Raw genomic sequence first — 21,453 nt, forward strand, 5'->3', positions numbered from 1 at the left:
CTTGCCGACCTCAGAGATTTTAAGAGCAATTTAGGGGACTGTGAGGTTTTATTGTTATTGTTTAGAAAAGCTAGACACGCTTTCCTCCGTGTCCTAATTCGTTACCCCAACTTCCAGCTGCTCACGGGAGAGATTGGAGGGCTTCTTCTCTTCTTCCCCACATGGAAGTCCTCAGTTTCCTCCCAAACTGATATTGAGGCTTGAAAACCGTGAACCTGCATGAGGGAACTGATTCTGGCGTTAGGGGTTTGCGCAGTCAGTCGGTCAGTGGTATTTATTGAACACTCACCGTATGCCGAGCATTGTACTAAGCGCTTCGGAGAGTACAGAGTTGGTGGGCACGTTCCTCGGCCGCGAGGAACTGACCGTCTAGTCGGGGAGACTGACATTAAAACCGGTTACAAGTAAGGGAGGTGGCCATAAGTGCTGGGGGGCTGGGGTGGGCTGAGTATCACAGTGCTTAAGGGGAATTTTATTCATTCATTCAATCGTATTTATTGAGCGCTTACTGTGTGCAGAGCACTGGACTAAGCGCTTGGGAAGTACAAGTCGGCAACATAGAGAGACGGTCCCTACCCAACAGCGGGCTCACGGTCTAGAAGGGGGAGACGGGCGACAAAACAAAACATGCAGACAGGTGTCAAGGCGTCAGAACAACTGTGTGAGGCTGGGGTGAGGAGAGACTTGAAGATTATAATAATAATAATAATAATAATGGCATTTATTAAGCGCTTACTTTGTGCAAAGCACTTTTCTAAGTGCTAGGGAGGTGACAAAGTGATCCCACGGGGGGCTCACAGTCTTCATCCCCATTTTCCAGATGAGGGAACTGAGGCCCAGAGAAGCGAAGTGACTTGCCCAAAGTCACACAGCCGACAAGGGGCGAAGCCGGGATTTGAACCCATGACATCGGACTCCAAAGCCCGGGCTCTTTCCACTGAGCCACGATAGACCCCAGTGCTTAGGAAACGCAGAAGGGAGGGCAGATAGATTTGGAAGTGAGGAGGGGGTTAGTCAGGGAAGGCCTCTTGGAGGAGATAATGATAATAACAGTAATAATAATAATTGTGGTATTTGTGAAGTGCTGTGTGTGTGTCAGGCACTGTTTTAAGCTCTGGGGTAGATGCAAGATAATCAGGTTGGTTACAATCCCTGTCCCACATAGGGCTGACAGTCTCCATCCCCATTTTCCAGATGAGGGAACTGAGGCACAGGGAAGTAAAGCGACTTGCCCAGGGTCACACGGCAGACCAGTGGTGGAGCCAGGATTAGAACCCATCTCTTCCCCCTTCGAGACTGTGAGCCCACTGTTGGAAAGGGACCGTCTCTATATGTTGCCAGCTTGTACTTCCCAAGCGCTTAGTCCAGTGCTCTGCACACAGTAAGCGCTCAATAAATACGATTGATTGATTGATTGATTGATGACCTTTAGAATCCCAGGCCCGGGCTCTAGCCACCAGGCCTCGCCGCGTCTCCGCAGCGCGATCCGTGGAGTTGCGATGGGCCTGTCGGCTCTGAAGGGGGAAGGAGTCGCAGGCCAGAGAGAGGACTTGGGCAAGGAGGGGTGGGCAAGACGGATGAAATCAAATCCCGGCGCCGCCAATAGTCAGCTGTGTGACTTTGGGCAAGTCACTTGACTTCTCTGTGCCTCAGTTCCCTCATCTGTGAAAATGGGGATGAAGACTGTGAGCCCCCCCGTGGGACAACCTGATCACCTTATCACCTCCCCAGCGCTTAGAACAGTGCTTTGCACATAGTAAGCGCTTTATAAATGCCATCTTTTACACTGTGAGCCCCCTGTTGGGTAGGGACTGTCTCTATATGTTGCCAACTTGTACTTCCCAAGCGCTTAGTACAGTGCTCTGCACACAGTAAGCGCTCAATAAATACGATTGATTGATTGATTGATTGATAGTATGAAACGGAGGCCCAGAGAGCCTGTTGGCGTTAGTGCTCCTCGGCCTCTCTTGTCCCTTCATTCATTCATTCATTCATTCAATGGTATTTATTGAGCGCTTACTGTGTGCAGAGCACTGGACTAAGCGCTTGGGAAGTCCAAGTTGGCAACATATAGAGACGGTCCCTACCCAACAGCGGGCTCACAGTCTAGAAGGGATCCCTGTCATCGTGTTCCCGTGTGAGGAGGCAAAATGCCGTCAAGGGTCTTGGGGGGCCGAGCCCGCGAGTTCCCGAAGCCGGAGCACCGGATCCAACGGGGGCTGCCGCCGCTGTCCAGGGAGCCGGCCGGCAAACTCTTAAGAGCTCTCTTCCTCCCTTCAAGGCCCTACTGAGAGCTCACCTCCTCCAGGAGGCCTTCCCACACTCTGCCCCTTCCTTCCTCTCCCCCTCGTCCCCCTCTCCATCCCCCCGTCTTACCTCCTTCCCTTCCCCACAGCACCTGTACATATGTATATATGTTTGTACAGATTTATTACTCTATTTATTTTACTTGTACATATCTATTCTATGTAATTTTGTTAGTATGTTTGGTTTTGTTGTCTGTCTCCCCCTTTTAGACTGTGAGCCCGCTGTTGGGTAGGGACTTTCCCAAGCGCTTAGTACAGTGCTCTGCACACAGTAAGCGCTCAATAAATACGATTGATTGATTGATTGGGAGCCACCGGGGACTTGCTGTTTTTTAGCATCCCGGTGGGGCCCGCCCATCCTGCACTTTGCCCCCCCCCCCCCCACCTTACCTCCTTCCCCCCCGCCTTACCTCCTTCCCTTCCCCACAGCACCTGTATATCTGTATATATGTTTGTACAGATTTATTACTCTATTTATTTATTTATTTTACTTGTACATAGCTATCCTATTTGTTTTATTTTGTTAATATGTTTTGTTTTGTTGTCTGTCTCCGCCTTCTAGACTGTGAGCCCACTGTTGGGTAGGGACCGTCTCTCTATGTTGCCAACTTGGACTTCCCAAGCGCTTAGTTCAGTGCTCTGCACACAGTAAGCGCTCAATAAATACGATTGATTGATTGATTAATTTGCCCCCCACCTGACGGAGCCACAACCAGCGTGCGGGTCTCTCTCTCCCCAGCACCACGCTCTTCCCACCAAAAGACCAACAGGCCGGGCCTCGACCGGCTCGGCCAGGCTGGTGGTCACGGGGAATATTATATATTAATGGCATTTGTTAAGCTCTTACTATGTGCAAAGCACTGTTCTAAGCACTGGGGGGGATACAAGGTGATCAGGTTGTCCCACATGGGGCTCACACTCTTAATCCCCATTTTACAGATGAGGGAATAATAATAATAATAATAACGATGATGGCATTTATTAAGTGCTTACTATGTGCAAAGCACTGTTCTAAGTGCTGGGGGGGGGGGGGATACAAGGTGAGCAGGTTGTCCCACGGGGGGCTCACAGTCTTCATCCCCATTTTACAGATGAGGTAACTGAGGCACAGAGAAGTTAAGTGACTTGTCCAAAGTCACCCAGCTGACAATTGGCAGAGCTGGGATTTGAACCCATGACCTCTGACTCCAAAGTCCAGGCTCTTTCCACTGAGCCACTCTGCCTCTCTGCAAGCCAGGGAACTGCGGCATAGAGAAGTTAAGTGACTTGCCGAAAGTCACACAGCAGACATGTGGCGGAGCCTGGGTTTGAACCTATGACCTCTGACTCCAAAGCTAATAATAATAATAATAATAATAATAATAATAATAATAATAACAATAATAATGGCGTTTATTAAGCACTTATTATGTGCAAAGCACTGTTCTAAGTGCTGGGGAGGTTACAAGGTGATCAGGTTGTCCCACGGGGGGCTCACAGTCTTAATCCCCGTTTTACAGATGAGGGAACTGAGGCCCAGAGAAGTGAAGTGACTTGCCCAAAGTCACACAGCAGACATGTGGCGGAGCCTGGATTTGAACCTATGACCTCTGACTCCAAAGCTAATAATAATAATAATAATAATGGCATTTATTAAGCACTTATTATATGCAAAGCACTGTTCTAAGTGCTGGGGAGGTTACAAGGTGATCAGGTTGTCCCACGGGGGGCTCACAGTCTTAATCCCCATTTTACAGATGAGGGAACTGAGGCCCAGAGAAGTGAAGTGACTTGCCCAAAGTCACACAGCAGACATGTGGCGGAGCCTGGATTTGAACCCATGACCTCTGACTCCAAAGCCCGGGCTCTTTCCATCGAGCCACGCTGCTTGGAAGAAGGGTCAGGGGGAAGCGGGAAGGCCCAGATCGAGGAAGAGGGCGAATAAGTGAGCCCTGGCTCCCCTCCCTCTGTCTTTCATTCATTCAATCGTATTTATTGAGCGCTTACTGTGTGCAGAGCACTGTACTAAGCGCTTGGGAAGTACAAGTTGGTAACATGTAGAGACGGTCCCTACCCAACAGCGGGCTCACAGTCTAGAAGAGGAAAAACAGTCTGAGAGGAAAAACCCGGTTTCTAGAGATTCCTTCATGGAGAGGTTTTCCTTACCTGCTCATTGTTAATAATAATCAATCAATCAATCAATCGTATTTATCGAGCGCTTGCTGTGTGCAGAGCACTGTACTAAGCGCTTGGGAAGTCCAAGTTGGCAACATCTAGAGACAGTCCCTACCCAACAGTGGGCTCACAGTCTAGAAGGGGGAGACAGAGAACAAAACCAAACATATTAACAAAATAAAATGAATAGAATAGATATGTACAAGTAAAATAAATAAATAGAGTAATAAATATGTACAAACGTATATACATATCAATCGTATTTATTGAGCGCTTACTGTGTGCAGAGCACTGTACTAAGCGCTTGGGAAGTCCAAGTTGGCAACATCTAGAGACGGTCCCCACCCAACAGTGGGCTCACAGTCTAGAAGGGGGAGACAGAGAACAAAACCAAACATATTAACAAAATCAAATGAATAGAATAGATATGTAAAAGTAAAATAGAGTAATAAATATGTACAAACATATACATATCAATCATATTTATTGAGCGCTTACTGTGTGCAGAGCACTGTACTAAGTGCTTGGGAAGTACAGGTTGGCAACATATAGAGACAGTCCCTACCCAACAGTGGGCTCACAGTCTAATAATAATAATATATCATTATTATTGTGTATATATAATATATATTAAAATAATATATTATTATTATTATAATGATGGTATTTGTTAAGCGCTTACTATGTGAAAGGCGCTGTAATAATAACGCTGATGATAAATAATAATAACGGTAATATTTGTTAAGCGTCTGTTACATGCCGAGCACTGTTCCAAGCGCCGGGGGGGATACAAGGTGATCAGGTTGTCCCCCGTGGGGCTCACAGTCTTCACCACCCCCACCCCCCCCCATTTTACAGATGAGGTCACTGAGGCCCAGAGAAGCGAAGTGACTTGCCCAAAGCCACACAGCCGACCCCATGCCCTCGGACCCCCAAGCCCGGGCTCCGGCCGCCGAGCCGCGCCGCTTCCCCGTCGAGCTGGCCGCACTGACGGTTGTTTTCCCGACCGTGTTTTTCCTTCCGCATGTCCTCCCCCTCCGGCCTCCCCGTCGACGGACGGATCCGGGCCCGACAGGAGAGCCTCATTGACGCCAGCGAGGACAGCCAGCTGGAAGCCGCCATCCGGGCCTCCCTGCAGGAGACGCATTTCGATTCCACCCAGCCGAAACCGGACGGCCGCTCGGATGACGAGTCCGAGTCGGAGCTGTTCTCCGGCAGCGAGGAGTTCATTTCCGTCTGCGGCTCCGACGACGAGGAGGAGGCGGAGAACCCCGCCAAGTTGAGGAAGTCGCCCCACAAAGACTTGGGGCACAGGAAAGAGGAGGGTCGGAGGGCTCCCCCCGACCCCCCGGCCAGGACTGAGCCCGGGTCGGCGGCCAACCACCAAGGACTGTGTGGCACGGATCCCGAAATCCCGGAGGGATCGCCCGAGAAAGCGGCCGGAGTCACGGCGGGCCCGGATGCGAACGGTGAGTTCGGGGGGAATCCCTCCGACCTCGTCCCGGGTTGGGATACGTTCGTCCGGCCGGATAGCGCCTTGCTCCGTCACGGTGTTTCCGACACCCCTCCCTGACGTGTCCTTCTCCCCGCTTGTCGTAGGACCGAAAGCACATCTCATGTTGAGGTATCCAGATGGAAAGAGGGAACAGATTTCTCTTCCAGAACAAGCTAAGCTCCTAGTAAGTAAACGGGCGCTCCCCGGAAGCATTTGCGGGGTGCGGAGGAGAGCTACGGGAGTAGCTCTGCGTGTCGACAGATATCCCAACTGTGAGACTGTGAGCCCGCTGTTGGGTAGGGACCGTCTCTATATGTTGCCAACTTGGACTTCCCAAGCGCTTAGTACAGTGCTCTGCACACAGTAAGCGCTCAATACATACGATTGATGATGGTGATGATGATGATCCCAAGCCAAGAGACACCCAGTTAATTGCTTTGCAACCCACCATTCATTCGATCGCTTTTACTGAGCGCTTACTGTGTGCTAAGCGCTTGGGAAGTCCAAGTTGGCAACATAGAGAGACGGTCCCTACCCAACAGTGGGCTCACCACCGTTTTGTTTTGTGTTGGGATTCATTCATTCAGTCAGTCGTATTTATTGAGCACTTACTGTGTGCGGAGCACTGGACTAAGCGCTTGGGAAGCACAAGTTGGCAACATAGAGAGACGGTCCCTACCCAACAGTGGGTTCACCACCATTTTGTTTTGTGTTGGCATTCATTCATTCATTCATTCAGTCGTATTTATTGAGCGCTTACTGCGTGCAGAGCACTGGACTAAGCGCTTGGGAAGTACAAGTTGGCAACATAGAGAGACGGTCCCTACCCAACAGTGGGCTCACCACCGTTTTGTTTTGTGTTGGGATTCATTCATTCAGTCAGTCGTATTTATTGAGCGCTTACTGTCTGCAGAGCACTGTACTAAGCGCTTGGGAAGTACAAGTTGGCAACATAGAGAGACGGTCCCTACCCAACTGCAGGCTCACATTTGTTTTTTAGTCAAGGACTCATGGTGTGCCGGGCACCATACTGAGCTCTGGGGTAGATTCCCCCTTCTAGACTGTGAGCCCACTGTTGAGTAGGGACCGTCTCTATATGTTGCCAACTTGGACTTCCCAAGCGTTTAGTACAGTGCTCTGCACACAGTAAGCGCTCAATAAATATGATTGATTGATTGATGATTGATTGATACAGATTTATTGGGTTGGACACAGTCCAGGTGCCACATGGTACTCACAGTTTTCAGCCCCGTTTTCCAGGTGAGGGAACTGAGGCCCAGAGAAGGGAAGTGACTTGGCTAGGGTCACCCGGCAGAGCCGACTCTAGAACCCGGAGCCTGCGGAGTCCCAGCCTCGTTGAGGAAACTCACCGACCCCGTTCCGTCGAGGGGACCTCCGAGGGTGGGGAAGATCGCGGTCGATCGGTGCTAGACGATAAATACGATTGAAGGAAATAAATACGATTGAATGCTATTTCCTGAGCGCTTGGGAGAGCACAAGAGAGTAGGTAGGCCCAATCCCTGCCCTCAGGGAGCTTGCAGTCTAGCAGGGAAGCAACGGATATCAAGATGAAATCACAGGTAGGAGAAGCAGTAGAGTAGAAATATCTGTATTTAAGTGCTAAGGGTGTCCAGACTCAAAGGTATAAATGATAAAAGCAGCGTGGTCTGGTGGAGAGAAGTCAAAGGACCTGGGTTCTAATCCCTGCTCTGCCCCTCGTCTGCTGTGTGATCTTGGGCAAGTCACTTCTCTGGGACTCAGTTACCTCATCTCTAACATGGGCGTTAAATCCTACTCCCCCTTACTTATTCATTCATTCACTCAGTCAGTCGTATTTATTGAGCGCTTACTGTGTGCAGAGCACTGTACTAAGCGCTTGGGAAGTACAAGTTGGTAACATATAGAGATGGTCTCTACCCAACAACGGGCTCACAGTCTAGAAGGGCTCAGTGGAAAGAGTTCGAGCTTTGGAGTCATGGGTTCAAATCCCAGCTCCACCACTTGTTAGCTGTGTGATTTTGGGCAAGTCACTTCACTTCTCTGTGCCTCAGTTACCTCATCTGTAAAGTGAGCCACTCTAGACTGTGAGCCCACTGTTGGGTAGGGACTGTCTCTATGTGTTGCCAATTTGTACTTCCCAAGCGCTTAGTACAGTGCTCTGCACATAGTAAGCGCTCAATAAATACGATTGATTGATTGATTGATTGATTAAAGTGGGGATGAAGACCGTGAGCCCCCACCGTGGGACAACCTGATCACCTTGTAACCTCCCCAGCGCACATAGTAAGCGCTTAATAAATGCCATTATTATTATTATTATGTGGACAGGTGTCAAGTCGTCAGAACAAATAGAATTAAAGCTAAATGCACGTCATTAAAATAAATGCAATGGTAGATATGTACAAGTAAAATAAATCAAGTAATAAATCTGTACAAACATGTATACAGGTGCTGTGGGGAGGGGAAGGAGGTAGGGCGGCGGGGATGGGGAGGAGGAGAGGAAAAAGGGGGCTCAGTCTGGACTTAGACTCTGAGCTCCATTTGGGACAGGGACTGTGTGTCCAACCAGATTAATTAGCGTCTTCTCCGGCGCTTAATATGGTGCTTAACATTCATTCATTCATTCAGTCATATTTATTGAGCGCTTACTGTGTGCAGAGCACTGTACTAAGCGCTTGGGAAGTACAAGTTGGTAACATATAGAGAAGGTCCCTACCCAATAGCGGGCTCACAGTCTAGAAGGGGGAGACAGACAACAAAACAACACATATTAACAAAATAAAATAAATAGAATAGTAAATATGTACAAGTAAAATAAATAGAGCAATAAATCTGTACAAACATCTATACAGGGGCTGTGGGGAGGGGAAGGACTTGCCACTTAAGCCACGCTGCTAGCGATCGACAGGGGTGGGATTCATGCAATCATATTTACTGAGCGCTTTCTGTGTGCAGAGCACTGTACTAAGCGCTTGGGAAGTACTAGTTGGTAACATATAGAGAAGGTCCGTACCCAATAGCGGGCTCACAGTCTAGAAGGGGGAGACAGACAACAAAACAACACATATTAACAAAATAAAATAAATGGAATAGTAAATATGTACAAGTAAAATAAATAGAGCAATAAATCTGTACAAACATCTATACAGGGGCTGTGGGGAGGGGAAGGACTTGCCACTTAAGCCACGCTGCTAGCGATCGACAGGGGTAGGATTCATGCAATCATATTTATTGAGCGCTTACTGTGTGCAGAGTACTGTACTAAGCGCTTGGGAAGTCCAGGTTGGTAACATTTAGAGAAGGTTCCTACCCAATAGCGGGCTCACAGTCTAGAAGGGGGAGACAGACAACAAAACAACACATATTAACAAAATAAAATAAATAGAATAGTGAATATGTACAAGTAAAATAAACAGAGTAATAAATTTGTACAAACATGTAGTAAATGCTTAACGCACCATAAAGCATTCCCAGACTGAGCCCCCTCCTTCCTCTCCCTCCTCCATCCCCCCGCCTTACCTCCTTCACCCCCCCCACAGCACCTGTATATATGTATATATGTCTGTACGGATTTATTACTCTATTCATTAATTTTATTTGTACATATTTATTCTATTTATTTCATTTTGTTAGTATGTTTTGTCTTGTGGACTGTCTCCCCCTTCTAGACTGTGAGCCCGCTGTTGGGTAGGGACCGTCTCTGTATGTTGCCAACTTGGACTTCCCAAGCGCTCAGTCCAGTGCTCTGCACACAGTAAGCGCTCAATAAATACGATTGAATGACTGAATGAATAATTATTACAAAGAAGGGGAAGAAAGTAGAATGGGAGAGATGAGAGGCTAGTCAGGGAAGGCTTCCCAGGAGAGGTGTGATGTTAGTTGGGCTTCGAAGATGGGGAGGAGAGTGGTGTCGGATACGAAGGAGGAAGGGATTCCGGGCAGAAGGAGAGTGGGCCCAGGAGTTGGATGGGAGAGAGACGAGATGGAGGCAAGTGAGTAGGTTGGATTTGGAAGAGAGAAGTGTCAAGCTGAGTTCTCCCCTCCCTTCTGTCCTTCTCCATCCCAGCCCGCACCCTCCGCTCCTCCGGCGCCGCTTACCTTCCCACCGGGCCTCGTTCTCGCCCGTCCCGCCGTCGCCCCCCGGCCCACGTCCTCCCCCCGGCCCGGAATGCCCGCCCTCCTCAAATCCGCCAAACAATCGCACTTCCCCCCTTCAAAGCCCTGCTGAAGGCTCACCTCCTCCAAGAAGCCTTCCCAGACTAAGCCCCCCTTTTTTCCTCAGCTCCCCCCTTCCACGTTACCTCAACACGTGACACGTAGAAGCGGCGTGGCTCAGTGGAAAGAGCCCGGGCTTTGGAGTCAGAGGTCGTGGGTTCAAAACCCAGGTCCACCAGTTGTCAGCTGGGTGACTTTGGGCAAGCCACTTCACTCCTCTGGGCCTCAGTTCCCTCATCTGTAAAATGGGGATGAAGTCTGTGAGCCCCACGTGGGACAACCTGATCACCTTGTAGTCTCCCCAGCGCTTAGAACAGTGCTTGGCACATAGTAAGCACTTAATAAATGCCATTAAAAAACCCCAAAAAACTCTCTCCCCACGCCCCACAGCACTTATGTTTATATGTATATATCTATTATTCTATTTATTTCTATTGATGCCTCTTTACTTATTTTGATGTGTATATATCTATAATTCTATTTATATTGATCATCATCATCATCATCAATCGTATTTATTGAGCACTCACTGTGTGCAGAGCACTGTACTAAGCGCTTGGGAAGTCCAAGTTGGCAACATATAGAGACAGTCCCGACCCAACAGTGGGCTCACAGTCTAAAAGATGCCTGTTTACTTGTTTTAATATCTGTCTCCCCCCTTCTAGACCGTAAGCCCGGTGTGGGCAGGGATTGTCTCTCTGTTTCTGAATTGTACTTTCCAAGCGCTTAATACAGTGCTCAGCACACAGTAAGCGCTCAATAAATACGATTGAATGAGTCAATGAATGTAATGGGAGAAGAGAGAGACTAGGTGGTGGGAAGAGCTGTCTACGTGTTCTGTTGTCCGTCTCCCCCTTCTAGACTGCGAGCCCGTTGTTGGGTAGGGACCGTCTCGAGATGTTGCCGACTTCCCAAGCGCTTAGTCCAGTGGTCTGCACACAGTAAGCGCTCAATAAATACGATTGAATGAATGAATGAATGAAGAGCTAACTGAATGCCTTAAAGGCGACTCTGAGGAGTTTCTGTTTGTGGAGTTGGATGGGCAACTTCGAAGGTTTTCGAGGAGTGGGAAAATAGGCAAAGAATAAACGATGATGATTGTATTTATCAAGCGCTTACTTTGTGCAAAGCACTGTTCTAAGCGCTGGGGAGGCGACAAGGTGATCAGGTTGTCCCACGGGGGGCTCACAGTCTTCATCCCCATTTTACAGGTGAGGTCACTGAGGCACAGAGAAGTGAAGCCACTTGCCCAAAGTGAGGAGCTGGGAGGAGGGAGACAGCCAGAACGTAGGCAAGCATGTGAATCCTTAAGTGCCTGCGGTAGCATGGAAGTGCTCAAGTGGCACAGATCAAAGAAGAGAAATTAATCACGGAAGGCTTCATGGAGATGAGAATTCAGAAGGACTCTGCCGACGAGGAGGATTACGGTCCGACGGACTCGAAGGCGGAGGCGGTGAAAGGAGGGCCCGACCCGTCGGTCGGGCGAGGAGGAGGCCCGGAGAGTGGGTTGGAGCCCGAGGGGGATGAAGCTGAGGAGGAGTGGGCTAGAAAAGGAGGAGGGAGAGAGCCGAATGCGGGGCGTAATCAGTCAGGGCTATTTGTTGAGTGCTTCCTTCCCTGCCCACAAAAGGCCCGCTGGTCGGGAGCGTTTGCGGGTTGCGGAGAAGGACTGGTTAGCCGCCGGAGAATTTCGAGGAGCGTGGGGAGGCGTATGTAGGGTGAGGTTTTTGAAGAAGTGCGCGCAGTCAAGTGACACAGGAGGCAGGAGGAGGACAGGAGGGCGGCCGTTTGCGGGGAGAGAGAAGGGCAGGGGCTGGAAATGTTGTCGAGGAAAAACCGAGAAGACACGGCGGCGGACCCAGCCTAGGGGGAGAAACAGAGAGAGGAGACAACATCACCCGAGGGTTGCAGTCCTCTAGACTGGAAACTCACAGTGGGCAGGGAACGTGTCTACCAACTTTGTTCTGTTGGACTCTCCCGAGTGCTTAGTACATTCATTCAGTTGTCTTTATTGAGCGCTTACTGTGTGCAGGGCGCTGTACTGAGCACTTGGAAAGTACAATGCAGCAATAAAAAAAGACAGTCCCTGCCCACAGTGGGCTCACAGTCTACACAGGGGGAGATAGACATCAGTACAAGTAAACAGGCATCAATATAAATAAATGGAACTATTGATATATACATATAGGCCCCCTCCTTCCCCTCCCCATCCCCCCCCCGCCTTACCTCCTTCCCCTCCCCACAGCTCCTGTGTATATGTTTGGACATATTTATTACTCTATTTATTTTACTTGTACATATTTACTATTCTATTTATTTTATTTTGTTAATATGTTTTGTTTTGTTGTCTGTCTCCCCCTTCTAGACTGTGAGCCCACTGTTGGGTAGGGACCAGCTCTATATGTTGCCAACTTGGACTTCCCAAGTGCTTAGTACAGTGCTCTGCACACAGTAAGCACTCAATAAATACGATTGAAAGAATGAATGAAAGTGCAGTGGGACGGGGGTGGGGGAAGAACAAAGAGTGAGTCATTCATTCATTCATTCAATCGTATTTATTTATTTTTTTATGGCATTTATTAAACGCTTACTTTGTGCAAAGCACTGTTCTAAGTGCTGGGGGGATACAAGGTGATCAGGCTGCCCCACGTGGGGCTCACAGTCTTAATCCCCATTTTACAGATGAGGTAACTGAGGCCCAGAGAAGTGAAGTGACTTGCCCAAAGTCACACAGCTGACAAGTGGCGGAGCCGGGATTTGAACCCGTGACCTCTGACTCCAAAGCCCGGGCTCTTTCCACTGAGCCACGCTGCTTCTCTATTTATTGAGCGCTTACTGTGTGCAGAGCACTGTACTAAGCACTTGGGAAGTCCAAGTTGGCAACGTATAGAGACGGTCCCTACCCAACAACGGGCCCACAGTCTAGAAGGGAGAGACAGAGAACAAAACAAAGCATATTAACAAAATAAAATAAATAGAATAAATGTCATCATCATCATCAGTCGTATTTATTGAGCGCTTACTATGTGCAGAGCACTGTACAAGCGCTTGGGAAGTACAAATTGGCAACATATAGAGACAGTCCCTACCCAACAGTGGGCTCACAGTCTAAAAGGGGGAGACAGGGAACAAAACCAAACATACTAATAAAATAAATAGAATAGATATGTACAAACAAAATAAATAAATAAATAAATAGAGTATAAAAAATATGTACAAACATATACACATATATACAGGATAAATATATAAATATGTAGATATGTAGGTATGTAAATAGAATAGACAATCCCTGCCCACAATGGGCTCATAGTCTACGGGGGTGGGGTGGAGACAGACATCAAAACAAGTAAACAGGCATCAATAGAAATAAATAGAATTATAGATATGTGCATATAGGCATAAGTGCAGCAGGGGAGGGGGGAAGAACAAAGAGAGTCGTGACGTAGGAGGGAGGGAGAGCTGAGGAAAGGTGGGGCTTAGTCTGGGGAGGCTTCGTGGAGGAGGTGAGCCTTCAGCAGGGCGTTAGAAGGGGAGGGAAGAGTGATGAGCGGATTTGAGGAGGGATGTGGGCCAATTGGGGGTTGGCGACGAGATGGGGGCCCAGTGAGATGGTTAGCGCTAGAAGAACAGAGCGTATGGACTGGGTGGTAGAAGGAGAGAATTGAGAAGGGCAAGGTGATGGAGTCCTTTAAAGCCAACGGAGAGAAGCTTTCGTTAGATATGGAGGTGGACGGGCAGTCGCTGGAGTTTTCTAAGGAGCCGGGTGCCGTGTCCGGAACGTTTCTGTAGAAAAATGATCCGGGCAGCAGAGTGAAGCAGCGTGGCTCCGTGGAAAGAGCCCGGCCTTTGGAGTCCGAGGTCATGGGTTGAAATCCTGGCTCCACCAGCTGTCAGCTGTGTGACTTCGAGCAAGTCACTTCTCTGGTCCTTGGTGACCTCATCTGGAAAATGGGGATTAAGACTGTGAGCCCCCCGTGGGACAACCTGATCACCTTGTATTCCAGTGCTTTGCATATAGTAAGCACTTAACAAATACCATCATTATTATTACCCAGTCTAAAAGACTGTGAGCCCACTGTTGGGTAGGCACTGTCTCTATATGTTGCCAACTTGTACTTCCCAAGCGCTTAGTACAGTGCTCTGCACACAGTAAGCAGTCAATAAATACGATTGATTGATTGACTGGAGTGGGGAGAGGCAAGAGTTTGGGAGGTCAGCAAGGAGGCTGATGCAGTAATCCAGGTGGGATTCATTCATTCATTGTCGTATTTATTGAGCGCTTACTGTGTGCAGAGCACTGTACTAAGCGCTTGGGAAGTACAAGTTGGATAGGGGGACTGATTGTATTAACCTGGTACAGTATGGATGGAGAGGAAAGGGTGGATTTTAGTGATGTTGTGAAGGTGGAACCGACAGGATTTGGTGAGGTTTACAGTGAGGCGGTAGCACTGGGACAACCTGATCACCTTGTATCCTCCCCTGTGCTTAGAACAGTGCTTTGCACATAGTAAGCGCTTAACAAATACCATCATTATTATTATTAAGTATGGACTGGAGTGGGGAGAGGCAGGAGTTTGGGAGGTCAGCAAGGAGGCTGATGTAGTAATCCAGGCAGGATTCATTCATTCACTCAGTCGTATTTATTGAGTGCTTACTATGTGCAGAGCACTGTCCTAAGCGCTTGGGAAGTACAAGTTGGATAGGGGGACTGATTGTACTAACGTGGTACAGTATGGATGGAGAGGAAAGGGTGGATTTTAGTGATGTTGTGAAGGTGGGACCGACAGGATTTGGTGAGGTTTACAGTGTGGCGGTAGCGTTATCCATTTTAACTGCGGTTCCAGTCAAAATGTGCTTCTTCATTCATTTGTTCAGTCATATTTATTGAGCGCTTACCATGTGCAGAACACTGTACTAAGTGCTTGGGACGTACAAGTTGGCAACGTATAGAGACGGTCCCTATCCAACAGCGGGCTCACAGTCTAGAAGGGGGAGACAGAGAACAAAACAAAACGTATTAACAAAATAAAATAAATAATATAGATATGTGCAAGTAAAATAAATAAATAAATAGACTAATAAATACGTACAAACATATATACAGGTGCTGCGGGGAATGGAAGTAGGTAAGGCGGTGGGGAGGAGGGGGAGAGGAAGGAGGGGACTCAGACATTCATTCATTCATTCATTCAATTGTATTTATTGAGCGCTTACTGTGTGCAGAGCACTATACTAAGCACTTGTGAAGAACAGTGCTTTGCACATAGTAAGCGCTTAATAAATGCCATCATTGTTATTATTATTTATGGAGTACGTACTATTCATTCATTCAGTCGTCTTTACTGGGCACTTACTGTGTGCAGAATACTGTACTTGGGAGGGCAGGGTACAACAAAAAACCAACACATTCCCTGCCCACAACGAGCTTACAGACTAGAGACTATCTGATAAGTGCCAAGCTCTGTACTAAGCGCTTGCGAGAGCCCAACACAACAGAGTTGGCAGGTGGGATTGTTGCCTACAAAGAGCTCACAATCTAGAGGAAAGACAGACATTAAAAGAAACGACAGTTAAGAGACATAGACTATAAGGATATCCAGCGCTTAGAGCAGTGCTTGGCACATAGTAAGCGCTTAACAAATACCATAATAATTATTATTATTTAGGTAAATCAAGGCTGGGGTGATCATCAGTAACTAATTCCTTCGTCCAAGCTCTCGATCCCAGTCTTCTGTGGGAGCTGGGGCTCACTGGGCAGGCTGTTGTCACCCGGAGACCGCATCCCGTTTATACTACGTGGGCCATGTTTTTACAAAGCCTCACGTTACTACAATCCTTGGGAAAATGGTTAGCAATTTGACACATTAAGTAGCATAAAAGGACCTTGATTGGAGATTCAAGCTCTCTCGATTTTCTTGCAGATCCAGAGTTCAAGGTGAGGATTCCCTAGGGATTAGGAAATTCCAGAGGAGCAGCGTGGTTCAGTGGAAAGAGCCCGGGCTTTGGAGTCAGAGGTCATGGGCTCAAATCCCGGCTCTGTCAATTGTCAGCTGGGTGACTTTGGGCAAGTCACTTCACTTCTCTCTGCCTCGGTTCCCTCATCTGTAAAATGGGGATTAAGTCTGTGAGCCCCCCGTGGGACAAGCTGATCACCTTGTAACCTCCCCCAGTGCTTAGAACAGTGCTTTGCACATAGTAAGCGCTTAATAAATGCTATTATTATTATTATTATTAGGGACAGTGGTCCAGGAAAAAGAAGGAAGCAGGAAAAAATAGAATGACAGAGATGGAGGAGAATCAGAAAGATGAGGATAAAATAGAAAGAGAGAAAGAGAGGGAGAGAAAAACACTCAACAAGGGATGTCAGAGTCTGTGTGTGTGGAAAGAGAGAAACTCTCTTTCCCCACGCAGATTCTGACATCCCTAGTTCATTCATTAATGCATTCAATCGTATTTATTGAGCGCTTACTGTGTGCAGAGCACTGTACTAAGCGCTTGGGAAGTCCAAGTTGGCAACATATAGAGACGGTCCCTACCCAGCAGCGGGCTCACAGTCTAGAAGGGGGAGACAGACAACAAAACAAAACATATTCACAAAATTAAAATAAATAGAATAAATATGTACAAATAAAATAAATACATAGTTGATATCCTCCTCCTTGTAGATCCTTGTAGATCTTCCTAAAGCTCAAGCACTTGTTCCTAGTGTCTTACTTGTCCTCCTCGCAGCCCTGTGGAGTAAGGAGGAAAGCAAAATCCCCATTTTAGAGCCCACAGTTCCTTCTTTGCATTAAGTGGCAGAGCTGGTACTAAACGCCGATTCTTCTGCCGCTCAGCTCGGTTGCACTGCCCGCTAGAAACGCTCGTATTGCCCCACAATACGAAAATCAGTAGAGGGTGTCGACGGATTTTTCCGATTAACAGTGGTTTCGGGAAAGGGATAACTGAGTCGTACACCGGGCGGGATTTATGGAACGATGAGAAATGCTGAGGGTGTGAGCTGGATTTCTTCTTTATGGTAAACGTGCCCAGCTGATCCTTCACAGATGGCTGTCTCCTTCCCCCTTCCCACCCCTCACCCCTCCTCACTCCCCCAATCCCTCCGTTGCTAATCGGTCTCGGCTGTTTCCATTTGTCTCTTACAGGCCCTGGTGAAGCACGTGCAGTCCAAGGGTTACCCCAATGAACGTTTTGAACTCCTCACCAACTTCCCCCGACGGAAGCTCTCTCACCTGGACTATGATGTCACATTACAAGATGCAGGCCTCTGTCCTCAAGAGACGGTCTTTGTGCAGGAAAGAAATTAACCCCTGGGCCTGACCTCGTAGCTGACCTTTCTTCCCTCTCATCCGTGATACCGAGTCACTGAGTGTGCAGGTGGACTGTCACAGGACCACAGAGCTGAAGTTGGGCTTGCCTCCTCCTCCTTCCCCTCTTTCTCCTCCTCCTCCTCTTCCTCCCCCTCCTCCCTTTAGCCGTCGATCTCTTCCGACTCTCCTTCTCCTGTCCTCTTCGCCTCTCTCCCCCCCCCCCCTTCCCAATTGGGTGACCAAATGACAAAAAAAGTACAGGAGGAAAGGCAATCCTGACCCTAGCAGCAAGGAATGGGAGCACCATTGGGAAAAGGGAGATTTGCACTTCAGTTTCTTGGAATAAAAAAGGTAACCTGTCCCTTGCATTTCTCGTGGCAAAAAGTGGCCAGATTTAAAAAAAAAAAAAAAAGACTTTAATTTCCCTGCCCCAGCCCTCCCGTCTTAAAACAGTGTTCTTTTAAATATATATAAATTTTAGGAAATAACATGTGATGAAATTGCCCAGTTTCTCCTTAAATGGAGAAAGGTATCTTGGGGCTGTTTGTGTTTTCTGTACTTGGTTCGTTTTTGGGCGGGGGGGCGGTTGTATTGTTTTTTTTAATTTTTATGTCTCAAAACGAAGGTCACTGTTCCCTTTCCAAGCCTGACGAGGAATATTGTCCCAGCTGTACATGTTAGGAGCAAACTAATTTGCCGGTTGTGGAGTAACCTCACTAGATTATGCGGACTTTGAGCCGGAGTCTGCCTTCTGAAGTCTTGCCTTTTAAGTCACCCGGTTCCCGGGATTGAGGCCTCGACTCGGGGGAGCTAAAGTAAATATTAACGGAGGTCGAGTAACTCTGGGACGTGGATGTTAGACGACTGTTTGGAAGATTTTTCCACCACTTTGAAAGTTAGGAGACCAGGAAGTGCGCACGTTTCCTCTAAATCGTTCTCAGGCACTTCACGGTCAGGGTACGATGGTGGCCGGGCCGGGAAACGATAGCCGTCAGTCACGTGGCTAGAAATGGGACTCGGATTCATCCCAGTTATCGATCCCGGGTGCCGCAGAGCACATCACCGAGTACTGATGTGAAAAAGGAGGAGCATTTGTGGAAGGCAAGATGCCAGGATGGAGTACTTAAGCTTCTTAAGAAGCTGCTCAGGCCAAATGAGACCAACTCTCTCTAATAGCTACTATAAGAGCCCGGCTTGAACCGAAAAGTCGTCTTTTAGAATCGGTGATCCCTGAGATCTGCCGCCACCTAAAAACGGGCTCGGCTTGCCATTCAGACGAGAGCCCTGCATCCCCTCTGCATCTCTTTCCCTGAATACCCTGCCTTCTGTCCCAGCTGGGTGGGAGAGAGCGTCAGGGACCCAGAGTTTCGCCTGTCGAGAGCTCATCTTTGGCCCTCTCGTACCTCCGATCCTGCTACAGACTGAGTCCGATTTAGTCATCGTAATTCAGACGAGCTCAAGTCTACACTCTAGGGAGGGAGAGTTGAGTTTATTGAAGTCGGGTTTTGTAGGAATAGAGGAAATCTTTAAGCCTCACACCTGGTTTGCAAAGACCGTGCCTCCTAACAGTGAAGGCTTAAAAAAGAATAGGGTCATCCCGCAGGATGGTCGACTAGGATGTCTAATGATGGGATGTGTGGTGGGGTGGGATGTCATGAGGAACCGCTTATGTTTTAGAAGATCCCCGCCAGTGAAAGAATGAATGATTGTCCTCACGTTTTCCTAAACCTGTGATGAGTTTTTACGTGTAAGTCCGACCGCTGTACAGATATTTATAAATCTATTTATATAACTATGAGTTCGCGCTCCGCATCTTCAGTTATCTAGTCAGATTAGCCGTCGAACAATGTCACCCTCCTGGTTTGCGGGTAGCTTCCGATGTCTTGCAGGAACGTGGTGCTTGCTACTGGAGAGTAGTTTTTGTAGCGTTCCTCCAGGTTGCATCTTCCGATACCTCTGACGGGTTTTCTTGCTTCCTGAGGAAGAGAGCTGAGTCCCGAAGAAGGAAGGGGCGTGGAGGGGGTCGGGGGAGCGTAGCCCTAAACTTCCGGGCTCCATTTCGCGCTTAGTACAGTGCTCTGCGCACAGTAAGCACTCAATAAATACGATTGATTGATTGATCTTGTTGCAGGCCCACCGCCACGGTTCCTCTCCTTAGACTCCTCTGGCTGATAGGCCATGTGGGATTCGAGGGAGGCAGAGGAGCAGGGCCCGGGCCGATGGCTCCATCAGACTCGTCCGCTAGTTTCTGAGAGGATCAGTCGGTCAGTCAATCGTTAGAAAGGTGAGGCGGTTCCCTGGGGTTTGGCCGGGGGTGGTGTCCACGGTGTCGGATTTGAGTCCGCAAGACTGGCCTTCCAATCGGCCACTGGCGTACAGTCGAATGGACTCAAAATGACCCGGATACCCTTATCAACTTACCTTGTTTTGCAGACAACGCCGCCCATCTAAGCCAGGCATCGTATTAGCTGGATTGCTGAGGGGATCTAGAACTCAAGACTTTAGCGGTAATTTTGTGTTTCCCCGCTGGATAGGATTACAATATAATGAGGGCCCCCCCCATCCCTCCTCTCACTGTAAAAAACAGGAAAAGCGTTGGTAATAATGTTGCTCTGTGTCTGTCAGTCTTCCCCAAGATATATGTCAGCATCAGCTTTGGGTCTGGCAGGTGGTGGTCCCTAGTCTCTGGTTCGGCCCTGCAGTGAGTGTGATGCCTTTGGAAGGGACTCCAGGGATGGGCATCTGGTCCTGCAGGGCATCGATGTTGGCACGGCCCCGACTCCGGGACGTCCTGCGCGAGGCGAGAGCCTATAGCAGTACCCTGTTGAATTGGGGAAAGAGGGAGAAATGGAGAAGGCGGCTGGTAGACGCCAGCGAATCAATCAATCGTATTTATTGAACGCTTACTGGGTGCAGAGCACTGTACTAAGCGCTTGGGAAGTACAAGTTGGCAACATATAGAGACAGACCCTTCCCAACAGTGGGCTCACAGTCTAAAAATCAAAATGTCTGTTCCTCCGTAGCATCGTTTAAGATTTTACCCTTATCCTAGTGACTCCCTTGGTCTCCACACCCTTCCCGTGAGGCAATATTGATTGAAGAATACTAGAGGAGCAACCTCGGTGAAGGAAGTGCTTTTGAATATGTTCCCTTTTTGCTGATCAGTAGGGTTTTCAGAGTAGGTAATGTCGAAGGGGCTGTTGGATAAGGAAGGAAGTTCTTGTCATCGACCTCCTTATTTTCTTTGGTTCTCCCATAATTTGTTTCTCCTATCCAAGTCTTTGAAAATGAATCACGGAGACTATGAAAGGGATCACTCCCTGCGACTTCTGTGGGGAGAAGTAACCGTGGGGAGAAGCTAAAAGGAACTTTCTTGCCTCCCGCCCACCTCCCCACCTCCTTAACTGAGTCCATTTTTCCCCTAATGTTCATTGCCTTTAAAGGGAAGAGTTTTCCTCCTACAGTGCCGTTAAACGATTCTCTATTACCTGAATCTTAGGTTACGGGAAACCAGAACAATCGTTTGTGTTTTTCAGTATTCATTCATCCACTAGTACTTATGAGCACTTAGTGTGTGCAAAGCACTGTAGTAAGCGCTTGGGAGAGTACAGTAGAACAATGAACAGACACATTCCCTGCCCACAGCAAGGTTACATGACTGTTAACGCTTTAGCAGGAAGGTACTTCTTCGCTCTGCCTTTGTGTGAATGGAAAGTGGCATGGCTCTCTATCTGAAAAGGCCTACGTTTCTTTCTAGAACAAAGTCCCCGGCTCCCTGCGTTGTTCAGCAGAATGAGCGAGATCTCGTTATGTTTATTTTGCAGGGCTTTCTTGCCCCACGGTATCAAAACAGAACGAGATGGGCCTATGAAAGCTACCCACTTGAACCAGAAGCGATTTCGATTCTCGACGACGAGCCATTTTTGAAAGTAACCGATTTTACTCTTGGGATTAGACTAAGAAAAGGCAG

The 21,453-nt window shown here is 48.2% G+C and overlaps 1 protein-coding gene across 1 annotated transcript in view; it reads left to right on the forward strand.

Annotated features, from left to right (window-relative positions):
- The window catches only part of UBXN7 (UBX domain protein 7), a 153,971-nt gene extending 133,591 nt beyond the window's left edge, over positions 1-20,380 (forward strand). The window contains exons 9-11 of the mRNA XM_038742286.1: positions 5,536-5,929; positions 6,060-6,139; positions 17,319-20,380. Coding sequence (XP_038598214.1) covers positions 5,536-5,929; positions 6,060-6,139; positions 17,319-17,480 — 636 coding nt within the window. The 3' untranslated portion in view covers positions 17,481-20,380. The remainder of the gene's footprint in view (positions 1-5,535; positions 5,930-6,059; positions 6,140-17,318) is intronic.
- The last annotated feature ends 1,073 nt before the right edge of the window (positions 20,381-21,453 follow it).

The sequence above is a fragment of the Tachyglossus aculeatus genome, chromosome 1 (assembly GCF_015852505.1).
Source record: "Tachyglossus aculeatus isolate mTacAcu1 chromosome 1, mTacAcu1.pri, whole genome shotgun sequence".
Lineage (NCBI taxonomy): Eukaryota > Metazoa > Chordata > Mammalia > Monotremata > Tachyglossidae > Tachyglossus > Tachyglossus aculeatus.